Genomic DNA, 23,373 nt, shown 5'->3' on the forward strand with positions numbered 1-23,373 from the left:
GAATTTACTACAAAAATGTAAGCAACGACAGACAGGAAAATGGTAAAAACAACAACAAAACATCTGATATGTCAGAACTGTCTCAGGAACGAAAACTCGGTTTGTGGACTATCCTCTGGGCATTCGTTTATGAATGCTCTGCCAAACTCTTGCAGGATATTGCTCCGGCTATTGTCTGATAGCCCGCCGACTATTCTGTACTCGGAAAAAGAGCTTAAATTATACAAGCCTCTGGCTATACAAAACTTTCTTTAAAAAACGCGTCGCTTTTTTCGGGTACATCTTTCTCCCAAAAGTTCCCAAAAAGCTTCTCAAAAGACATAGAATATATGTTTGAATTTAAGACATTGATTGGATTTAGTAGAAGCAGTCACAAATGACCACGCTTCAGTGTTTTCAAAACAGATATCCATTCCAATTAATTCTGCTCATCAATGCTGACCTCATTATCATCATCCAAGCCCAACATGATTAAATTGTGCAAGAATAAATTTTGGTGCTTTATCACATTTACAGCTGCATCAGCTGTTTTTAATGGATGGTGGATGGTGCCAGTGGGAATCGGAGTTTCACATAAGTCAAAATTCCCACCGTTGTGCTGTGCTATGTGGGAACATCTCATATGAATGGTGGAATAACTGGGAAATGGAACTGGATGGATGGTTGGATGGATGGTTGACAGTGTGAAAAGGCTGTAACTAATGTCAGTGTAATTAGGCTATAAAACTAAAAATATCGATGTTGGAGAAACAACATTGATGTCAGCAGCGTAAACACATACATCGCTGACATCGATGTTTTTCGAGCTCTACTATTAACTCTGCTTAAAAAATATGGTAATTCTGAATAAATAGAACCAATTCCATACAATTATATTTGTATTTTCTAGTTACCACTGTCACTATTGAAAACCGCGCAGAGCCATCCTATGGTAAGAAACATCACAGTCCTGTTATAGACAGTGTACACAAGTTTTATATGTACATACATATATCCTCATTCTAATCATTTGTCTTTATACATATTTTTAGCTGGTTGAACTGAAAAATGGTGAGACTTATAATGGACACTTGGTGAGCTGTGATTCGTGGATGAATATCAATCTACGTGACGTAATTTGCACTTCAAAGGTAAGCAAACCATTTTTTTCTTTAGTTTTTAAGTTACAGTATTTATGTTATAAATTTGTAGAAAAAAATCTGTGTGTACGCGGCTATCTCCGCAACGCGTTCACCAAATTGCATACTGTTTTTTTTTTTATTTATAGCCATAGAATGTAGTCTGGCTTGCACAAACAAATTTGTACTTTTCTAAAATAGGTTCTTCAAGAATTAAAATTTAATCAAAAAAATCTTAAATTTGGTCCAAAAGTGTGTGTTTTAATCAGAGCTCGTAAGTGGTCCCTTTTAGCAAGCAGTCATAAAAAAACCGCTTGTTCGCTGGCACGATTAAAAACGGAATCGAAAAGACCCTTCCGCTTCGTTTTTTCGCTCTTTGCTCAACCAACTGTGTCTTGTCGCTCTCCTTATGCATTCGTTAACTTGAGACACTTCGTTGAGCCGAAAGTGTCTTTTGCGAATGAATGTGTGTGTTGCGTCCGTGCCTCAATTACGATGAGCCCTATATCTTTCTCCCTTCCTATTTCAAGCTTTGGCTGCAAGGAAATGTAAAAACAACAACAAAAACCTAACGCAACTACAACAAAAAGACACTGCGGACTTGCACTTGGCTCGTTTTTCTCAGTGAATAATGCTCAGTTCCTGAGCGCCGAACGAAAGTCTCTCGCTGAGACTGTTTTCGTAGGAACACATTTGTGCTTCGTTCGCCGCTCAGCTCGAGATACGTCTTCTGTTCAGAGAGAGAGAGCACGTCTGTTTCATTTTTCTCTGTCTTTTCCTCGAGCAGACAGCATAAAAACGAGAAGGAACGTGTGAGTCGCTTCTGGGGACGCGACTCTACTTATACCCGTACTCAGTCAGTATATACATTTTTGAGCTTATGATTATTTAGAATTTTAGAATTAAAAAAAAAAAATTTACATTTTACATTTTTTGCTACATCTGTTATCTACATATACAATGTATATTTTACATCTAACATGTAGATTATACATGTACCATTTAGATTCTACATCATCTCCGCTAGGGGTTGCTCGCGCACTGAACGTGGCAGAGTGTGCGAGCGAGAAAGAGAATCAGTAGCGTCAGCAGCGCTGGAGAAGGAGCGGGAACCAACAGAAAACCAATTCTTCAGTCTGGCTATAATTATGATCCGATCTGATTCAGATTCGGGAATCTGGTAGATATGGTCATGGTCATACTCTACGATACTGCGTTTTTAGTTTTATCGTATCTTTAAAATTGTGACTGCCACAGATTTTCGTCCTTTGTGGTGGCGGAAGGGGGCGGGGCGAAATTTTGAAATACACTTGTACCAGTGTGATATCACATGAGTCTGGAAACCAAATTTGGTTTCTCTAGCTCTTATAGCCTTTGAGATCTAGACGCTCATCGAAACGGACAGACGGGCATGGCTATATCGACTCGGTTTTGATTCTGATCAAAAAATATATATACTTTATGGGGTCGGAAACGTTTCCTTTTCTGCGTTGCGCACATCCACTTTTACCACAAATACAATATACCCCTTAACTCTTTTTTGAGTACAGGTATAATAAAGGACACAGGATTTATTTTTTTCGATTTTTTATTATTTTTTAAAGTCTTATATTTAATTAAAAGTACCGCAAAAAAATCGTAATTTTGAATTGAAAGCTTAATTATTCCCAAAAGGTAAGCTAAAATCAGAAAATTTTTTGGTTTTATTTATAGCTGCATTTCTTTGCTTTTCAGAATAGCAAAGTTTATTAAAACAAAATGTATGATACTTAAATTATATTAAAAAAGAAGCGCTACCTCTGAAAAAAGCTTACAAAAAATATACCAGTTTTCAACAATTCTTTAAAAAAAGTTGATGATCACTAATATCATGTTTAAAGGCCCAAATCTTTCAATAAAAGTTTTTTTGGTTCGAAGCGGTGAAATGGTGTCGGGTAGTGTAATAATAGAATCAAACGTTATACAAGAACAGTTTTATTTCATGATCAAAAATCAAGAGTGAATTTTCTGTACAAATATTAGAGAGAATCAAAAAATGACTATTTATTGATTTAAGGATTCTTTTGAAAATTTGTGTTTAAACTTCTTATTAGTTTCTCTTGTCTTTTATATTGTTAGCTTATTTTAATAAGATTTTCTCTTGAAAAACATACCAAAATTGTATAAAACAAAAAAATTCGTTATTTTTTATTGCCCGGATTTCTGTGTCCGCTCCTGTATTTAAAATGAAAAAATCGAATGCACAATTGACCAAATAAAATTTCAATTTGATTTCGGACTAACAATACTATTAATATTATTATTTCAGGATGGGGACCGTTTTTGGCGTATGCCGGAATGCTATATTCGAGGAAGTACCATTAAATATTTGCGTATACCTGATGAGGTAATCGATATGGTTAAAGAAGATGCCCAAGCAAAATCGCGAAATAGAACAGAGCTCAACAAAAATCGTGTTGCAAACTCAGCACAAAATCAACGCTCAGCTCGTAACTGTAACCGAAATAATTTCGGAAATCGAAGCGGACAATTATGTGGAGGTTCTGGAAATAGCACTCTGCGAGTAGGTGTTGCAGGACAAGGGAATCGACTACTTGCTCAGAGTAACAAAAATAGAAAATAATATAATAAAAAAGAAAATAAATAAAAATCTATATATATAAAATGAATCCCTATTTCCCTTGGTCCAGGCATTGCGCGTGAACGGCTGAACCGATTTTGCCAATTCTCTTTTTGTTGTGTTGGTTATTGTCAGGAGAAGGGTTTAGGGTCTAGAATCCCCGATATATTGGCTGCAAAAAGTGTTAATAAATGGTTATAGCTTTGACAGAGAGACCCATCAGTAGAAAAGCAAGCTTTGTATTCGAAACAATTCGACCATATGATGCGGTTCAATGGTTTTCTTTAATTTACAAAGGAATTTTCGATTTTAAAAATGCCAGCAATTAGACGTACAGGCTTAAGTCGAAGAACTCACAATTATGAAAGTCACAGATATAGAAGAGCACGTAAAAGCGACGAGCAACCGGAAGCGAGGAATGAAGTTGAACGGAATCGGAATCGAAATCAACAACATAGAAATGTTGTTTTAGACCCCTATCGAGCTCCATTCAATTATAACGTGGTAATAGATTACAGTTCACAGCAAATCGTTGCTATTGGACAAATGAACGTTGTGTGCCAATACTGCAAGTCATTTAAGTTTAAAAATGAAGCTACTGGATTGTGTTGCGCGAGCGGTCAAGTCAAATTGATACCATTGGTACCGACATCGGAAGTCCGCGACATATGCATGAATACGCTCAGGATGCTATGTCGTATGCACGTATTTATGGCACACCAGATTTGTTTATAACGTTCACATGCAATCCAAAGTGGACAGAAATTAGATAAGAATTATTTTATGGCCAATGACCCATTGATCACCACGACATTACCGCAAGGGTGTTCAAAAGAAAGTTAAAATCACTCATGGATTACATTGTTAGGCATCCTGTATTCGGCGAAACGGGCTGTTGGATGTATTCAGTCGAATGACAACAACGCGGATTGTCACATGCACACATTCTCATTTGGTTGGTACAGATGATAAGACCGGATAAAATCGACGATGTGATATCTGCGGAAATTCCTAATAATGATGAAGATACATTGTTATATGTATGAGATTGTTACAAAAAATATGATTCATGGTCCTTGTGGAACATTAAATAAAAATTCTCCGTGTATGGTGAATGGAAAATGTTCAAAACGCTTACCAAGACAATTAGTAGCAAAAACTATTAGTGGAAATGATGGTTACCCTCTTTATCGCAGGCGATTCACTGACGACAACGAAAGAACAACAACAGTCAAAGTTAATCAGCATGACAGTCCACGTATACTCACTCAATAAGAATAGACGTGCAAGTTACACGCTCCGTCAACAAGTGCATTTTTCGGTGAAACCTGCAAACAACAACACATCAGCTGCTGGTCAATACAAATATAAGGTGCTTACCAACATAAGAGCACTGTCAGCAGATCACCACCGGCTGGCCCGTGGGCTTATTATTGTTTTTAAAAACTGGTCATCGAGTAACTCGAAAGTAGCTCAAACTTGGCAAAGGAAGGCACGGAAAAAGCTGGAAACGAAAATTTTCACTTAATACTGAGTGGGAAACGTGAGTACGTACGAACAACGAAAACAACAGCGCTAGAGGTGACATAACACAGCTGTTAGCGATCGATCTGCCACGCATAATGCAAAAGCTCGCGCTAGAGGGCGCCCACCAATAGTGCACCAACATTCTGTATAGCCTCGCCTCTGTTAAAGCTCATAATCAAAACAATGCAGCCTGTCTCAAAACGTCTGCGTGAAAATACTGGAACAAATTTGAAGGGACCGCGTACATCAGAAACGCCTCAAAACCTTACAAATAAGGTAGAGGATCTGGAAGCCCAGCTTTTGTTAAAACTATTGGCCAAGGCCAATATCGCATGCGACCTGAGGATCCATGGAGTTCTTCATATCTTCAACAACTTGTGCCTCAGCCTAAATCTCACGCCTGCGCCTGCTATTAGGGATATCTATTGTATAAGGCCGAACAAAAATCTTCCCCACTCCATCGTTGACCCCATCATCATTGTCAAGCTGGAACGGGTGCGCGACAAAGCGGCATTACTGCGCAACATCGGTATGTACAGGCGGGAAACCAAGCAGCCCCTAACTCTGCAGTTAGGTTAGGTTAGGTTGAACTCTGGAACTCTGCAGTTACTCGGCCTAAACTCACCAGCCCCAGTATATGTCAACGAGCAGCTTACCAGGGAAAACTACCAGATTTTTAGAGAAGCTCTGAAAATGAAGAAGCATTGGAAGCTGCAATCCGTGTTTACGGTTCACGTCAAAGTGACCCAAGAAAGTGAGATCTGGGAAGTTCTCAAAATTGAGAGATGCAAGCTGCTACTGAGAGCCCTGCAGCTGGAGACGAGAATAGCTCGTTTTTCATGTTAGCTATAAGTATTACCAATCTAACCACCTTCCTGTATTTTATTTTTAAGTGGGCCCTTAACTGTACAAATTTTTCGTTGTGTTAAAACACACTTGATATGGACAGTTCATTAGAAATAACAAATGTGAATACATCTCAGGTCCTCAGAATTCTGGTGAAGCAAAAATCGGGTCTGCAAATCTGCCATATCAATACACAAAGCTTGACAAAAAAAATTGACGAATTCAGACATATGTTTATCGACTCTGGTGTGGATGTTATATGTGTGTCCGAGACTTGGTTTGACTTAAGTGACTCGTTAATTGAATGTAGAGGATACAATGTATTTCGTTCTGATCGTGTAGGGCATGCCGGGGGCGTTGCAATATACATAAATAACAAGATATCCGCAAAAATCCTCTGTAAGCAAAGACCAGATAGTGCCATAGAATACATATTTCTAACGATCACCATCAATAGAAGAAAGATGCTTCTTGGTTGCATATATCGACCAAATCGAAAAATTGACTACTCAGACCTGACATCACTTATTACTGACATTTCCTTGACTTATACAGACGTAATCCTAGCAGGTGACTTTAATTGTGATATTCTTAGAGAATCCTCACTAGCAGATAGCATGTTGAGCCTTGACTTAAATATAGTGAACCACCAGCTCCCCACACACTTTACAAAAACAAGAAACACACTACTAGACCTATTCTTTGTCGACAGTACTGACCAAATTCTACTATATAACCAACTCACAGCACCAGGGTATTCAAAACATGACCTTATTTTCTTGACCTATGATTTTAATCCTGACTACGTAGTTATGACACCTGTTACAGAGACTTCAAGAACATTGACCTTGAAAAACTACACACTGACATTAGCATCCTTGACTGGACATCAATACATTATATGTTGTCTGTAAATTCTCAGCTTGCCCAACTTCAATCAAACATTGACTATCTTTACTGTGAACATGTACCTATTAAGAGAAAGACAGTCAAACGAACAGATAACTCATGGTTCAACCCAGAGATAAAGCTGGGTATCAAACGAAATGAGGCTTTTAAAAAATTTAAATGATATAAGACTGAAAGCCACTTTAATATGTACAAATCATTAAGATCGAACGTAACTAAACTAATATACTCTGCCAAGACCGCCTTCTACTCGTCAAAGTTTAAGCAAGCAGAAATGGCAAGTGATTAAAAGTATAGGAATTGGCAAAAAAACAAGAAACTCACTAGTTGACATGGACGTAAATGAAGTTAGCAAAAAATGTTTGCAATTAGTTGTACCGGACCCACCACCAACCCTGAACTTGACATCAGCGCCCTATAATTATACTGTTCCTAGCTTTAGTTTCTGTTGTGTTAGTCCTTGTGATGTTCTAGAATCTATTCTTAAGATAAAATCAAATGCTACTGGCCTAGACGATATGAACCCGAAATTTTTGAGAATAATACTCCCTAGAATCATCATGCACGTTACTCACATTTTCAACACAGCCATTACCACATCAACGTTCCCGGAAAAGTGGAAGGAGGCTAAAATATTCCCTATCCCAAAAGCAAACTGCAGAATATAGGCCAATAGCTAAACAAATAAATTCATTTCTTACAGAGCACACATTACTAAGCAACAATCAATCTGGATTCAGAACAAATAGAAGTTGCACAACTGCAATGATAAAAATTGTAGAGGATATCCGTGAAAGAATAGACGACGGAAATGTAACGTTCCTAACTCTTCTTGACTACACTAAAGCTTTTGACTCAGTTGACCATCGCATCCTCATCGCAAAGCTTCGCGAATCCTACAACTTCTCTGACTCTGCAGTACGGTTGCTATCATCCTATCTGCTAAATAGGAGCCAGGCTGTTGTTGCTGAAGGGAAAATGTCGTCCTTTGCCTATGTTAAGTGTGGTGTCCCACAGGGATCAGTACTTGGCCCGATATTGTTCTCCATTTATGTAAATGATTTGCCAATAGTATTGTCCGACTGTAAAGTGCACATGTACGCCGATGACGTCCAATTATATGTTAGTCGACCGTTAAATCGAATAGATGAGTGTATAAATGTTACCAATAAAAAGCTTGAGAAAATTAGTGCGTGGGCAACCAAAAATCGTCTATGCCTCAATCCAACGAAGTCAAAATGCTTGATTATATACAAAAACAAGAAAAAAATAAATGAAACTATATTGAGACGTGTAGAAATATCAAACACTCCCATTAGCTACATAGAGAAGACAACTAATTCAGGCTTTATAATAAATAGTACTCTGTCGTGGGATGATCATGTGAGTAAAGCAGTTGGAAAACCATATGCGATCTTAAGGGCACTTAATATTACGAAGCAATTTATACCAGTTAGCATCCGGATGCAGATAGCAAAAGCATACCTAGTACCTGTACTCACTTATGGGATTGAGGCATTTGGAAACTGTGGCTACGAAAACAGGCAAAAGTAGAGCGTGTGCTTTAATAATATAGCTAGATACATATTTAGATTAAGGCGCAGCGACAGAATCTCTGCATTCTCATATAAAATTTTCGACATGACTCTTTTCAAATGGATTGACTATAAGATTCTTACGTTCCTAGATAAAATAATCCTCACCAGACAACCCCAATATCTGTATGAAAAATTAGGATTTACCAATTCCGCAAGAACGAACAATATTATCACCATACGATATAGAACACTAAACTCTGAGAGACATTTCTTTGTGAATGTTATTCGCATATGGAATCATCTTCCACATCAAATGAAAACAATACGAAACCTTTCACAATTCAAAACACAGTTAGGTGCCCACCTTACACTAGCAAGTTTAAAAATCAAATTCAATTAAAATAAATAACCGAACTTAGCATAAGAAAACAAATCAATATATGTAACCACTATATTAGTCTATTAAAAGTTAATTTAGATTAAGTTTAATACCAAACTATGTGACCCTAGTGCTGGTGCTCTAATTACACTACTCGACAAAACCGAACTTTTTTTTCCTCAAGTATCCAAACCGACTTTTTCTGATAGATATGGGGATTTAAAATTTTTTAAAGAATTATGGTTTTTTTTCTATGGCAGAACTTTTTTTTGAAGAATTTTTGAAGTTTTCACATAACTTTAGTATCTTACGTCTGGTTGTAAAGTATTTTGGTTTTGGTTGTTTTGGTTGTATTTTGAAAAGGTAATTAAAACAGCTAGAAGTTAAGCCCAAATACTTTGTGATTTCAGCTTACCGTCTGGGAAATAAAAAGCATTGAAATGCAAAAATGATGATTTTTGTGCGAAAAAAAATTATATCTTGTGTCCTCTATTTTTTTGTGTATAGGTACGTTAATTTTGCGTCGTTTAAGGTATCGCTCATTAAAATCTATGGAGAGACTTTGGAGCTAAAATTCGGTAACCAAACCCAAAATATGGAAAAAATGAACAAAAAATACCTTTTGGAAGGTTGCGGGCCAAACTGCCAATTGGGAACAAAGCAAACGAACAAGGGTTGTACATTTGGTACCTGATCGCGTTCCTTTGTTCCCAATGTTCTGTAGCTCGACTCGACGCGGGTTGAGGCATTGACGAAGCCGAAAGCAGAGGCAAGGGCTAGCCTAAAAGAGAACCGCGCGCCCGTCGCAACATCAGCTTTTCAAAACAAAACGAAAAAATATTTTATGAACCGCTTCGTCAATGCCTCAACCCGCGTCGAGTCGAGCTACAGAACACACCAAGAAAATATGAAGTCTTACGACGGGAATAGGTCCAGGGACGGATTAGCAGTTGCCTAGGGCCCCCTAGGGATAACAGAAAAATTTTGTTGAAAAAACAAAACTCCAAATAATGAATAAAAAATATAAAAGCCACAGAGAAAAATACAAAATAAAGGAGGGCCCCAGATTGATGGTTGCCCAGGGCCCGGCTGAGGGTTGATCCGGCCCTGAATAGGTCGCTACATCACATCTGATAGAAGTGTTTGTTTGTTTGTTTATTTTGATTTTCCTAGTGCTACAAGGTTGTACCTTATGATTAGTGCACTAGTCACAAAAATTCCAATACGATTAATTAATAAATGAAATTGGATTAGATCGAATATTTCTTATAGCTAATTTTGCTTAATTTTATACACATTTTTAATTCTAAATTTAAATTTAAATATCTCCTAAGCATAATAGATTCTTAATTTTATTTTGAGGTATGTTATTCTTTTCTTTTAATTTAGAGTTTTCAGATGTATAGTCAAATTTGTCCTGAATTTTAATGCGTCTACAGTTGTTTTTAAGCTATTTGGTAATTGGTTCCATAGGCGAACAGTGTAAATGAAAAAGTGTCTTTCAGAGCTAGCTAGTCTGTGCTTAAGACATACTATATTATTTGTTCTTCGTGATGCAGTAATCCTTAGTATGTCTGATAGATATGGTGGTTCTTTCTTGGTTATAATTTTATGTAAAAATATTAATGCTCGCGAGTCAATCCATTTCGTTAAACCCATACCAAAAATTCTGACTGCATGAGTGGTTATATGCTCCCTCTTTCTTATATTAAACACATATCTTGCTATACTATTGAATACGACGTTCAGTTTTTGCTTACAACTACTATCACAGTTTGCAAATAGCTGTACGCCATAAAAAAGTGTTGGTATCAATAGTGTTTTAGCAACTAAGAGACGAATATTTTCTGGAAGGTAACGTTGTGTCATGTTTAAAGTTCTCAGCAAACCATAGGTTCTACCTACGACCTTTATAATGTGATCATTCCATGTAAGCATGCTATTAAAAACCACTCCCAAATTATTTGCTGTTGTTGTGTATGTAATGGTATTGTGATTTATTTTTATTTTGCGTAGGTTAGTAAGTTCGATTTTCTTCTTTGAGATTACTAGGCATTTAGATTTAGTTGGGTTTAATCCTAGACCGTTATTGTTTGCCCAACTGCTTATGTTTGTTAGTTCCCTGTTGGTTATTATTGCACACTCATTTATGTTATTTACGGGACGACATACATACATTTGGACGTCATCAGCATATAAATGGACTTCACACTCAGACAATACATTGGGAAGGTCATTTACATAAACAGTAAACAATAATGGTCCAAGGATAGATCCTTGCGGAACTCCTCTCGTAGGGGACAGAGATGACGAGTTCCCAAATTTCGTGACTACAGATTGTGATCGATTTGTCAAGTATGAATGAATTAGTTCGGTTGCAGTGCTGTCCAGTCCATATAGTCTTTGTAGTTTTGTACACATAACCTCGTGATTGACGGTATCGAATGCTTTGCTATAGTCTAATAATGTCAAGAATGCCACCTATCCTTCATCAATTTGTTTACGGATGTCTTCAGTGACTTTAAGGATTGCAGAGATACAGCTCCTGTTTTTCCTAAACCCCGATTGTTTTTCATTAAGCAGTTTATTACTTGCCATATAGTTACTAAGTTGGGTTGAGAGCAATCGTTCAAGAGCTTTTGAAAGAAAAGGCAAAATGGCAATCGGTCTAAAGTCATTATTTGACTTCGGTATTGGGATTATTTTGGCTGCTTTCCAGCCCTTAGGAAACGACGAGCTCATTATTGCACTATTAAAGACATGTGTTATATATAGTATTATCTTTGGTAGCAGTGGTTTAAGAAATTTGGGATTTATATCATCTGGTCCTGTTGCACTAGATTTAATTTTAAGAATCGACTCTACAACATCACATTGGGACACACATTCAAAGCTAAATCTACTATCACAATAAATATCACAGTCAAGGTATACGTTATTTAGTACAGTAGGTACGGTAGATTGCACAAATTTTCTGTTCAAATCATCAAGGTCTATATCAACCTGTGGTGATTTCGGCATCTGTTTGCCGATACCGAGTGATTTTAGTTCCTGCCATTTTTGGCTAGTTGACATGATTTTATGAAATTTGATCGTGTAATAGTTAGTTTTAGATTTCTTAATGCTATTCTGCACTTTGTGTCTCGCTTCCTTAAACCACTAACCATACAGTATATAGATGTGCCAGTTCATACAACGAAAGGGGCGCAGCTGAGCTTGCAGCGAACGTTCCCAGATCTTCGGCTTTGGGAATGGCCGCGTTCGGCTCTGGGAATGGCCGCGTTCGGCTCATGACGTCACACGAGCCGACTGGCAGCAAGCATGCATGTGTTGTGTGTACACTCCAAAATATATGATTGTATGCATAGAATAATTTTTAGCTGCCGAAACCGACTTTGTTCGAGATTTCAGTTTACGTAAACGTGTGTGTGCCATGTATTCACACATACTGTGCTTGTGTGTGGGCTCTACAATGTTGGCCGCTTTAATTGGTTTTTCGTTTTGTTTTGGGGGCTGATGTCAGGGGCCGGATCAACAGCCGGGCCCTGGGCAACCATCAATCTGGGGCCCTCCTTTATTTTGTATTTTTCTCTGTGGCTTTTATATTTTTTATTCATTATTTGGAGTTTTGTTTTTTCAACAAAATTTTTCTGTTAACCCTAGGGGCCCTAGGCAACCTAATCCGGCCTGGACCTATTCCCGTCGTAAGACTTCTGTGTGTTCTGTAGCTCGACTCGACGCGGGTTGAGGCATTGACGAAGCCGAAAGCAGAGGCAAAGGCTAGCCTAAAAGAGAACCGCGCGCCCGTCGCAACATCAGCTTTTCAAAACAAAACGAAAAAATATTTTATGAACCGCTTCGTCAATGCCTCAACCCGCGTCGAGTCGAGCTACAGAACACACCAAGAAAATATGAAGTCTTACGACGGGAATAGGTCCAGGGACGGATTAGCAGTTGCCTAGGGCCCCCTAGGGATAACAGATAAATTTTGTTGAAAAAACAAAACTCCAAATAATGAATAAAAAATATAAAAGCCACTGAGAAAAATGCAAAATAAAGGAGGGCCCCAGATTGATGGTTGCCCAGGGCCCGGCTGAGGGTTGATCCGGCCCTGAATAGGTCGCTACATCACATCAGCCCCCAAAACAAAACGAAAAACCAATTAAAGCGGCCAACAATTGTAGAGCCCACACACAAGCACAGTATGTGTGAATACATGGCACACACACGTTTACGTAAACTGAAATCTCGAACAAAGTCGGTTTCGGCAGCTAAAAATTATTCTATGCATACAATCATATATTTTGGAGTGTACACACAACACATGCATGCTTGCTGCCAGTCGGCTCGTGTGACGTCATGAGCCGAACGCGGCCATTCCCAATGCCGAAGATCTGGGAACGTTCGCTGCAAGCTCAGCTGCGCCCCTTTCGTTGTATGAACTGGCACATCTATATACTGTATGGTTAGTGCTTAAACATAGCGTAGTGATGGCTTGTCTTGTATCGTTTCCATCGCTCATACGAAACATTTCGAGCATTTATTAGCAACTTTATATTGTCAGAAAACCAGGGCTTTAAAGACGGCCTAATAGTGCGTGATTTGGTTCGTACAAATTTGTTGTAAAGGTACAGTATGTTATTCTGAAGTAATGAAACTTGTTCGTCCACTGAGGTTGTAGCAAGGATTCTATTCCAGTCCAGTTGGTCACATTCAGCACTTAACGAAACATAGTCAATATTTTTAAAGTCCCTGTAATATATTGTTTCGGCAGAGTTTTCGAAGTAAACATTATACGTCAGAAATATTAAGTCATGTCTAGAGAATACTGGCACAGAAATTTGGTCATATAATAAAATACTTTGGCGATCACTAACAAAAAATACGTCAAGCAGGGTGTCAGTACTGTGTGAGAAATGAGTTGGGTAGTCAGAGTTTGCAGCATGCAGGCCTATCGCTTCCAAATTGTTTTTTAGCTGGTGCTCTTTTAGCATGTTGCTATTTAGGTCACCGGTGATTACTACATTGTCATACCTTAATGATATTGTGTCCAGTATTGAGATGGCTTCCGAAAAGTCTGTTGTGCGATTTGGTCTGTAAATGCAGCCAATAAGTAACCTGGACGCTTGTCTGGCTCCCTTTATTTCGAGAAAGATATACTCTATTTGACTCTCATTGGTGTGCTTACTTATTACATTAGATGTCAGGTTGGACTTAACATAGATTGCAACACCCCCAGCATGTCCCTCACGGTCCGAACGAAAAACATTGTATCCGTCACACGTAATCATAACATCACAGATATTAGATGTAAACCAAGTTTCAGAAACACAGATGACATCAACATTTGAGTTAGTAAAAAGGTACCTGAATTCATCCATCTTTTTGGTTAGACTTTGAGCATTAATATGACAAATATTAATTCCTGAGTGTTGCTTGCTAAGAATACGGATTAGTGCATGACTGCTCGCCTCTGAAGTCATATTACTCTGCATTTTGCAGTTAATTTATCCATACTTAACTGACGCACAGACAAATTCAAAGAGATATTCGACTTACACCTTAAAAACGTACATAAAAACTTAAAGTTACAAAGGAGAAAGAAATGCAGTAAACTCTTAAGACTAACATTGAGTACATAAAGGGAAAGGTAAGAGAGACATTTAGCTACGAAAGCTCCCCTGTTGATCGTGTTCTTGTTGATGGGATTGAGATGCATACATGGACAAAAGCTCTTGCATGCTACTAATGCGAACGTAGTTATCGCTCCCAGCCTCTCTCACATGTACAGCGGAGCGGCGCGTAAATACTGCGGTGAGCTTTTTGCGCCTCTTCCCTTTCAGAGCTTCTTTGAAAATTGCATATTGAGCTTTTGTAAGTTGCTCGTTAACATAGAATGGCACGTTTGAGTCGAAACCCAGCAGCTGTAAGCTCAGCGGCTTTTTTTCTGTTCTCCGATATGCACCAATTTGTCGGAGCAATGCAATTTTGTCGCGTGTGTGATCCATTTTAACTATAATTGTGGGATCAACAATAGTGCCGTTCGATGCCCTCTGTTGCCTTATTCGGAAAATATCCCTAATCTTTGGCGGAGGCGTAAGATTAAGTGAAAAACACAGTGTATGAAAGATTGTTTTTAAGTTTTTGCCGTCAACAAACGGGACTCCGTGCACTCGGACGTCAGCTGCGACCCCGTCCATTGCCTGCACCTCCAGCTTCTGCTCAAAACGCGCCTCCAGTGCCAATATTTGATCCTTTAGAGCGCCATTCTCGGATGCCTCCGTCTCCAGCTGTTCCACACGCCTGGCCAGGCGCTGGAGCTCCTCGTTCAGTTTGGAGACGTGATCTTGGAGCTCACCCAGAATCCGCTGTTCGGTATCCCGTATGAGCTGTGCCTGCTCCCCAAACTTTTCGGAGATAATCTCCAAAAGTCGTGGTGAAGGTGCATCTGGTGTCGACAAGAATGTGTAGAGTTGTTGATCGAGAGTTCTTTATTTTCGTAATTGCGTGCGTTGCTTAAGACTATTTTATTTTCCGGATGTGCTGACGCACCGCTATTTGTGGAGAACCGTGGCTAGAGCCATGGTTCGTTAGCTCTGTGTATATCAGTTTGGTTATTGTCTCCCGCCAGCGTGGATGCGCTGACCCTCCGCCGTTTGTGACGAGCCATGGCTAGAACCATGGTTCGTTACATCCTGATTGCCATAAATTGTCATTACCTTATAAATTCAGAGAAATTCAAAATATTCTGTCTTGAAACTTTCACTATATATAAGGCTAACTACTTTTGGTACCCCATGTCTCCAACAGTACACAAAATTATAGTAAATGGATACATAATCATTGAAAAATCAATTGTTCCTGTTAGCTCCTTATCAGAAAGTGCATCAGAAGCAAGACACAAACTTTTCAAGGCTGACAGAAAATATCATGCCAGAAAATGTAGCCGGGTTGACAATATTGCAGATGTTTTTCACAGAGCAATGGATTCGTCTGATCCATTACTTTCGAGTCTTTGCATTACAAAAACCAACAGGATGGGCCTACCAGCAGAGGTTGTCGATCCTTTGGATTGGCCAATCATATCCTTAAGTGTTGGCCACAAAGACGGAGGTACATCACCAAATTTGTGCGAAGATGATACAGATGAAGAATATGGTGACGATGATGGAAGTGATACCTTTGAAATAGATTTAGAGGAAGAGATACCAGACGAAAATGAAAACTAAAATAAATAAAGAAAGAAATATTATAAGCTTAAATTTTTTAGTTTTTACAAAAATGTAACATTTTTTTTCAGCGCTCTAAAAATTGTACAATGGATCATAAATATATAGCTAAAGTAACTTTTATTTTTTTTAAGCATTGTATAAGTATTATGTATTACCAAATGTAATGGAAATTAAAATTTTTGACGATTATTTAATTAAAAATTTATTTTTACCCACTGTGCGGGTAGTCAAATCAAAAACAAAAATTTTATTTAACTTCATATAAACACGAACAAAAATTTCAAGTTAATATCTTAAAAACTGAGTTTATGCACCAAAAACGGTCTTTTTACCCATAGTACAAGGGTGAATATTATGCCAACTAAATGGATCGATTTTATGAGGATTTAAAAAATAAACAACTGCACCACAAGAGCAATGTAAGGCAGTCATGTGCAGTTTCCATTGCGGAAATCCATGAATTAGGCAACGAATTGCTCCCTCACCAAACCTATTCTTTGGATTTAGTCCCTAGTGACTATTTCTTGACATCAAACCTGAATAAATCGCTCGGCGGAAAGAGATTTGAGTCTAATGCTGAAGTCATCTCACAAAAATACCTATTTTGAGGACCTCGACAAATCATAAATTTATGGGGGATACAAAAATGGGAAAATTCTGGAAAAGCATATAGAGTTAAAAGGATCCTATGTTGAATAATAAAAATAATAAAATTCAAAGTTTCTTGGAACATTTTTGGAAATTTATGCCTTTGATACTGTCATCCGTGTAATGTTATTACAATAGTTATTACTACAGCAAAGAAATTTCGCCCGATAATTTATTTCCTGTTTCTTCTTGTTCTTTCTCTAACTTTCACATACAAGCACAAGCTCATTAGCAACCGGTTTTAGATCGTAAGAATGACAGTTAGGTTAGGTTAGGTTGTCCCGGACGGCCCTCACGAAGCCACGCATAGGCCAATATGGCCCTTAGTTGTCCGGATCGGTGCGTATGGACCTTCTGAGTGTTTTAACGCGGCTTCGAAATCCGTGAGGATCGAGGAGAGTTTTGCAAAGGCAAGGAGTTCCGCTGGCGTCCTCTTGGATGCATCTTCCAGCGATGCCAGTACCGGGCTGCCAAGACGTTTGTTTCTTGCCCTTGAGAGGGCCGGGCATTGGCAGATTAGATGTTCCAGGGTTTCGATAGCCCCAGATTCATCACATTTCCTACACTTGTCACTGTTGGTGATGCCTAGTTTGACTGCATGTGCTGCAACCAGGCAATGACCTATGAGTATACCTATTAGCATCTTACAGTCCTTCCGTGGTAGGTGCAGTAGGTATTGGCTGAGTTTACCATTGCCCTCCTTGCACATGGCTTGCAGTTGGTGGTTCTCCTCCACCTGCTGCTGGGCTGTATGTGTGCCCTCCTCTCTAGATCGTTTTGAAGCGCTCTGAGGGAGACAGGCACGTTCTCAGTCCTGTCGTTTGCCAGCCGGACGCCTTCCTTAGCCAGCACGTCTGCTGTCTCGTTGCCTTCGATGCCCTGGTAGCTGGGAACCCAATAGATCCGCACTGTCTTTGTCGTGCTTAGGAAATCTAATGCCTCCCTGCTTGACAGGGACATTTTTTGAACTGACAGCTAACGACTGCATGGATCTTATCGCCGCCTGGCTGTCCACGAACAGATTGACCACATTATGTGGGCGTTCCGTACATCGAGCAACCTCCGCCGCTTTCTGTATGGCAAAGACTTCTGCCTGGAATATGCTGCATTGGTCCGGTAGCTTATAGGACAGCCTTATTTCAGGGTCTGTACAGTATATGCCTACTCCTCCCTCCATCTTGGAGCCGTCAGTATAGATGTTGAGGTGTTGAGTCTGGTCCCGACCCCTTTTCCAGTCGTCGGGTCCCATGTATGAGGTTGTTTTTACATCCAGGCCAGTTGGGTGGATCATGTAGTCAGATATACTGGTCATGTCTCGGCCATTTGAACTGTGCCCGAATCCTTGTAGAGACATGTTGCCTGATGCTACTAAGCGTTGTGCCGCCTTTCCTGCAATCAGTTGAGCGTGGATGTCCAGGGGGTCGATTCCGATTATGGTTTCGAGTGCTTTTGTTGGTGTTGACCTCAGCGCCCCCGTAATGCAGAGCAGTGCCTGCCGCTGGGTCCTTTCCATAAGCTTATTGTACGTCTTCTTTTCCGTCGCTTGCCACCACACTAAGACACCATACAGCAGAGTCGGTCGCACCACCGAGATGTAGATCCAGTGCATTAGAGCAGGTGACAGGCCCCATGTGCTGCTGAGCATCTTCTTGGATGCATATAGCGCAATGGTGGCCTTCTTCACCCTTTCCAAAACATTGGGTCTCCACGCCAGCTTGCTGTCCAGTACTATGCCGAGGTATTTGACGTGTGTTTTCGGAGTCAGCCTGGTTTTTTAAATTTTCGGGGGGATCCATGCCAGTACCTTGTATCTCTTGGTAAAGAGGATGAGGTCCGTCTTGATTCCATTATGGAGCTTAGAGTCGATGGACATACTCCCGTAATAATTATGCTTATGTCATCAGCATAAGCTGTTATTTTTGGGGCTCTCCTGTCGAATCTCTTTATTAGGTCGTCGACCACCAGGTTCCACAGGAGGGGCGAGAGGACCCCACCCTGAGGTGTGCCTCAGTGTGCTCCTTTCACCAAGGAAGCGGTGCCCCATTCTGAGTACACCCGTCTACAACTTAGAAGGTTCTTTATCCAGAGGTTGATTGCGGGATGCGTGTTGGTCGCTTCTAGGCGGTCCATTATTGCGTTGTTATTCACGTTATTGAATGCTCCGGATATGTCTACGAACACTCCTAGAGCATATTTTGAAGGGCATTTTCGATGGTGGCTACTATCGAGTGCAGTGCCGTCTCCACCGATTTCCCTTTGATGTAGGCATGCTGGTTGGTTGACATTCGCCCCCCTACATCGTTTCTGATGTGTAGATCCAGCAGCTTTTCTAGTGTTTTGAGTAGAAACGAGGTGAGGCTTATCGGTCTGTAGTCATTGGGGCTCATATGGCTGCACTTTCCTGCCTTTGGAAGGAAGAATCCTCGAGGTCCGCCATTGAATAGGGATATAGCCCGTGCTCAGGCAAGCTGAGTATATTGCAAAGAGCCATGGGGTGATCACGTCTTTGGTCACCTGTAGCATGGCCGGAAATATACCGTCCAGTCCAGGTGCTCTCGTACCCACAAAGGAGTCTATGGCCCAGTGGATTCTCCTAGACGATATGAGACCCGTTGGGGGATGCTGTTCCTCAGTTGCTAGGTCCTGATGCGTTGTAGCGTCAGCAACCTCGGTTCTCGTTCGTTCTCTTTCGTAGTGACCAGACGTGTTTTTGTTTTGCGCTCCGCATTTTCCTTTTGTTTAACTTAAACAGCCGGTGTTTTTTATCTATAATTTAACTCTGTAACTAACATTACATTAAAATCATACTTTTACCGCGGGTGCATGCCTGATAATTGTGTAAAAACACAACTTATTTAATAAATTTTGTGCGTCGGTTAGTCGTGTGTTTGTGTTGTTGCTTTTCGTAAGTACGCCCTCTCATTACATTTAGCCGCTCTTTGTCGTAGTTATTGCCGTCTATCACTCTCTCTATCACCTAACTCTCAATAACTGTTCTTTCGCTCTCGCTCTTGTAACTTTTTGTGCAGTAACGCTCTCACTTATAAGCTGTTGCTGCAACCACTCTCCTCTCTCTCTTTTTTTCCGATTTCGCTTTAAGCATTGCTCTAAGCATTTGCTCTGCACAGTGGTCTGATTGCTATTTGTTTTGAAATTTTTTTTTCCGAAGTAAAAAAAAAATAATAGACATAAATATGGAATTTTCTGTCGTCTGTGCCAAAAAAACCTGCAAGAAGCAGATCACCCATGACCAGGCTATCCCCGGCTGGCTTTGCGAATGCGTAGTGCACGCAAAATGTGTAGGGATCTCGGGCCGTGTAGGAGACGCCGTTTCCCAAAACAACAACCTACATTATAGTTGTGAGGAATGCCGTGCTGTGAAAAACGACATGCGTTCGTTCATGAGGCAGACGCGGAGTGGCTTCAAAGAGCTGATCGTAGGCTTTAAACAGCAATATGATCGGCTCTTGGCCATGAACACTCAGTTCAGCAGTTTATAGCTATATAGTTTTTATGGCTGAGTCTCCGAGGCGCAAGAAGTCTACTCCGCGGGACTTGCAAGTGCCGACTGCCTCATGTCCGCCGGCATCTGAAAAACTTACTCCGACCACTCCCTTACTGCAGCAGTTGATTACGTTTGCTACTCCAAGGGCAACGATCGCTGCTGTTGATGCAGATTCGGGAGCCGAATGCGTCACTTTGGAGAGTATGCAGTTAGAAATGTCTGTAGAGTCTGTGTCCATCGAGTTCGCACCCAACCCCTTAACTATCCCCTCAGTTTCGCTCCCACCAGCTAATAGATGTCCAGGACCACCGGATACTGCCATCACAGGTACTAGGCCTGTGGTGTCAAAAGCACTGGTGGGAGTCCCACCAAACCGACAAGTTTTTGTCTCGCGGATAGCCCCTGACCTCACATCCAATGATGTAACCGCTTTTATACAAAGCAAAATAAAAGCCGTCGGCTTAAAGGTGGAAAAATTTAACTTTTCTTACGCCAGGGAGATATCTTCCTTCAAGATAAGCGTCTCCCCAACTCAATTTGAAACCATTTGTTCCGCCAAGTTTTGGCCGGATCATTTGGTGGTTAAAGAGTTTAAGGCTAAGAAAAAGAATAGGCCCCCCATTACTCTTCCTAGCATTCAGACCAGTGCTCCATCTCCATCCTCATCTTCCACCTCTACTTCCACCCATCCAAAAAACTAACTTCCTCTCTTGTAGTTACCTACCAGAATGCTAGAGGCTTGCGTAGTAAGCTCAGCACTCTTTTCCTTGAGAGTCTCGCATTCTCGTCCTACGTTATTGTGTTCACCGAGATCTGGTTAAAGCCGGACATCCTTGATTCCGAAGTTTTGGCGGGTCGGTACACAATTTTTAGAAATGACCGTTCGTCTCGACGTGGAGGTGGCGTCCTTATTGCAGTGGACTCAAACTTCACGTCGGAACATTTCATGGTCAGGTTCAACAAGACCTGGAATTTCTGTGCGTAAAACTGATTCTCCCAGGCTTTTCCATTTTCATTACTTGCTCGTATATTCCACCTTCCTCGGATATCTTAATATACGAGCATCACCTGTCCGCTTTAAAAACTGTTTCTTCCTCGCCTCATATAAAGACCATATGATAGTTCTTGGTGATTTTAATTTGCCAGGTACTGTTTGGTCTTCGGTAAACGAGTCTAATAACCTTGTGCCCATGTCACGACATGACTTTATCGACGGCTTGCTAGACCTATCCCTGTCTCAAGTCAACCATGTGAAAAATTCCTTGGGTCGATTGCTTGATCTGTGCTTTGTCTCGGATCCGACCATAGCGTTGTTAGCCCGAGCCCTTCCGTTCACTATACCTGAAGATTCCTACCATCCTACATTCGAAGTGTTGGTCGATATTAGCCCTACTGTATTGGATCGAATATGTAGGCTATCTGAACGTGTCCGCTGCTTTCGTAAAGCCGAGTTTACGAAGCTTAATAACCTTATTAGGGATTTTGATTGTTCCGCTCTGTACTTGTGCACTGACGTTATGAAAGGCACAAATATTTTTTACATTGTACTTGACACATTTTTTGATTCTTGTGTCCCACTTTCTTGTCCGGTTAGATCTGGAAAGCCTCCTTGGTTTACCAAGGAGTTATCCAGTCTAAAAAATTTAAAATCAAGACTTTATAAAAAATTTCGAGAAGTTGGTTCTCCCTCTTTTCTTTCTCACTGTAATAGCTCGGTCAAATTTCTCCGTTCTTAACGCTCAATGCTATAAAAACTACCTATCTCGATGCAGGATACGATTTTCACAGGACCCTAAACAGCTTTACAGCTTCGTAAATAGTAAGCGTAGAACGTCCGCACATCCATCCTCGTTATTTTTTCTCAATATGTCAGTAAACAATGATCAGGAAATTGCCGCTCTTATTGCCAAATTTTTCCAAACAACCTATTCTCATGAAACCTACTCTGGTCAGCCGTATCCATACAGTTTACCAAGGTCGAATGGCATCTTCAGCCCCTTGTTAAATGAAAGCTCACTGCTTCATGATCTTCGACTAGTTAAGCCGGTGTTTTCACCAGGTCCCGACGGAGTTCCCGGCTGTGTACTCAGGTACTGTGCCGACGCTCTGTGTGGACCCTTGCTTAAACTATTCACCCTATCCATTAACTCTTCATGCTTCCCCCCCCATCTGGAAGGAATCTTTTATTATTCCGCTCCATAAGAAAGGTAGCAAGTCTGATGCAAATAATTATAGAGGTATATCTAAGTTATCCGCTATTCCTAAAATGTTTGAAAAAATTTTAACTCCGCACTTGCAACATCTCTGCAAATCACTTATATCTCCGTCCCAGCACGGATTTATAAGGCGACGATCAACAACCACAAATTTATTAGAGTTTACCTCTTTTATCATTAAAGGCTTTCAAGGTAACTTGCAAACGGATGTCATTTACACTGATTTTAGTAAAGCATTCGATTCTGTAAACCATTCCCTTTTAGCACAAAAACTTGACCTTTTAGGGTTTCCGCCTAATCTTTTGAGATGGATTTCTAGCTTCCTTCGCTCTAGGTCTCAAAGATTCGTATTCAAAAACTCCTTCTCTTCACCTGTTAAGGTTACTTCTGGAGTACCACAGGGCAGCCATCTAGGCCCCATATTATTCACTCTTTATTAATGATCTGCCTTCAGTATTAACAAACTCTCGAGTACTCATGTATGCGGATGATGTTAAACTTTGTGTCCAGTATAAGGACATTTCATTTCACTCTCACTTGCAATCCGATCTCAATAACTTTCAATCATGGTGTTGTGCAAATATGTTACACCTAAATGCCTCGAAATGCAAAGTAATGACATTTCATCGCTCCAGCTACAGCCCCCTATTGGCTCCTTATAGCCTATAGCCAAAGTTAAAGTTTTCTGAACACACTTCTACCATGGTAAATAAGGCCATGGGTGTGCTTGGGTTTATAAAGAGGTGGTCAAAGGAATTTGACGACCCTTATATAACGAAGACTCTCTATATCTCGCTTGTTCGTCCGATTTTAGAATACGGCTCTTGTGTATGGT

The 23,373-nt window shown here is 40.2% G+C and overlaps 1 protein-coding gene and 1 long non-coding RNA gene across 2 annotated transcripts; one reads left to right on the forward strand and one right to left on the reverse strand.

The window, feature by feature from the left end:
- The first annotated feature begins 739 nt into the window (after window positions 1-739).
- LOC111072099 (U6 snRNA-associated Sm-like protein LSm4) lies at window positions 740-3,783 on the forward strand. The gene is made up of 4 exons (XM_022363737.2): window positions 740-836; window positions 890-931; window positions 1,032-1,130; window positions 3,427-3,783. Exons 1-4 carry the CDS (start codon window positions 834-836, stop codon window positions 3,739-3,741), a joined length of 459 nt encoding a protein of 152 aa, XP_022219429.1. The 5' UTR covers window positions 740-833; the 3' UTR covers window positions 3,742-3,783.
- Window positions 2,825-5,490, reverse strand: LOC111072100. Its single transcript, XR_002607548.2, has 3 exons — window positions 5,119-5,490; window positions 5,007-5,066; window positions 2,825-4,942 (listed from the first exon to the last, which is right to left on the reverse strand). It is a non-coding gene; the product is annotated as an uncharacterized LOC111072100 (long non-coding RNA).
- Between the last annotated feature and the right edge of the window lie 17,883 nt (window positions 5,491-23,373).

Source organism: Drosophila obscura, unplaced genomic scaffold, assembly GCF_018151105.1.
Source record: "Drosophila obscura isolate BZ-5 IFL unplaced genomic scaffold, ASM1815110v1 contig_137, whole genome shotgun sequence".
Classification (NCBI taxonomy): Eukaryota; Metazoa; Arthropoda; class Insecta; order Diptera; family Drosophilidae; genus Drosophila; species Drosophila obscura.

Bases quoted from the DNA above. Each gene is read 5' to 3' on its own strand.
- LOC111072099 (XM_022363737.2), top strand. The intron at 932-1,031 runs GTAAGAAACATC...ACATATTTTTAG, and splicing joins CCGCGCAGAGCCATCCTATG to CTGGTTGAACTGAAAAATGG. The intron at 1,131-3,426 runs GTAAGCAAACCA...TTATTATTTCAG, and splicing joins ACGTAATTTGCACTTCAAAG to GATGGGGACCGTTTTTGGCG.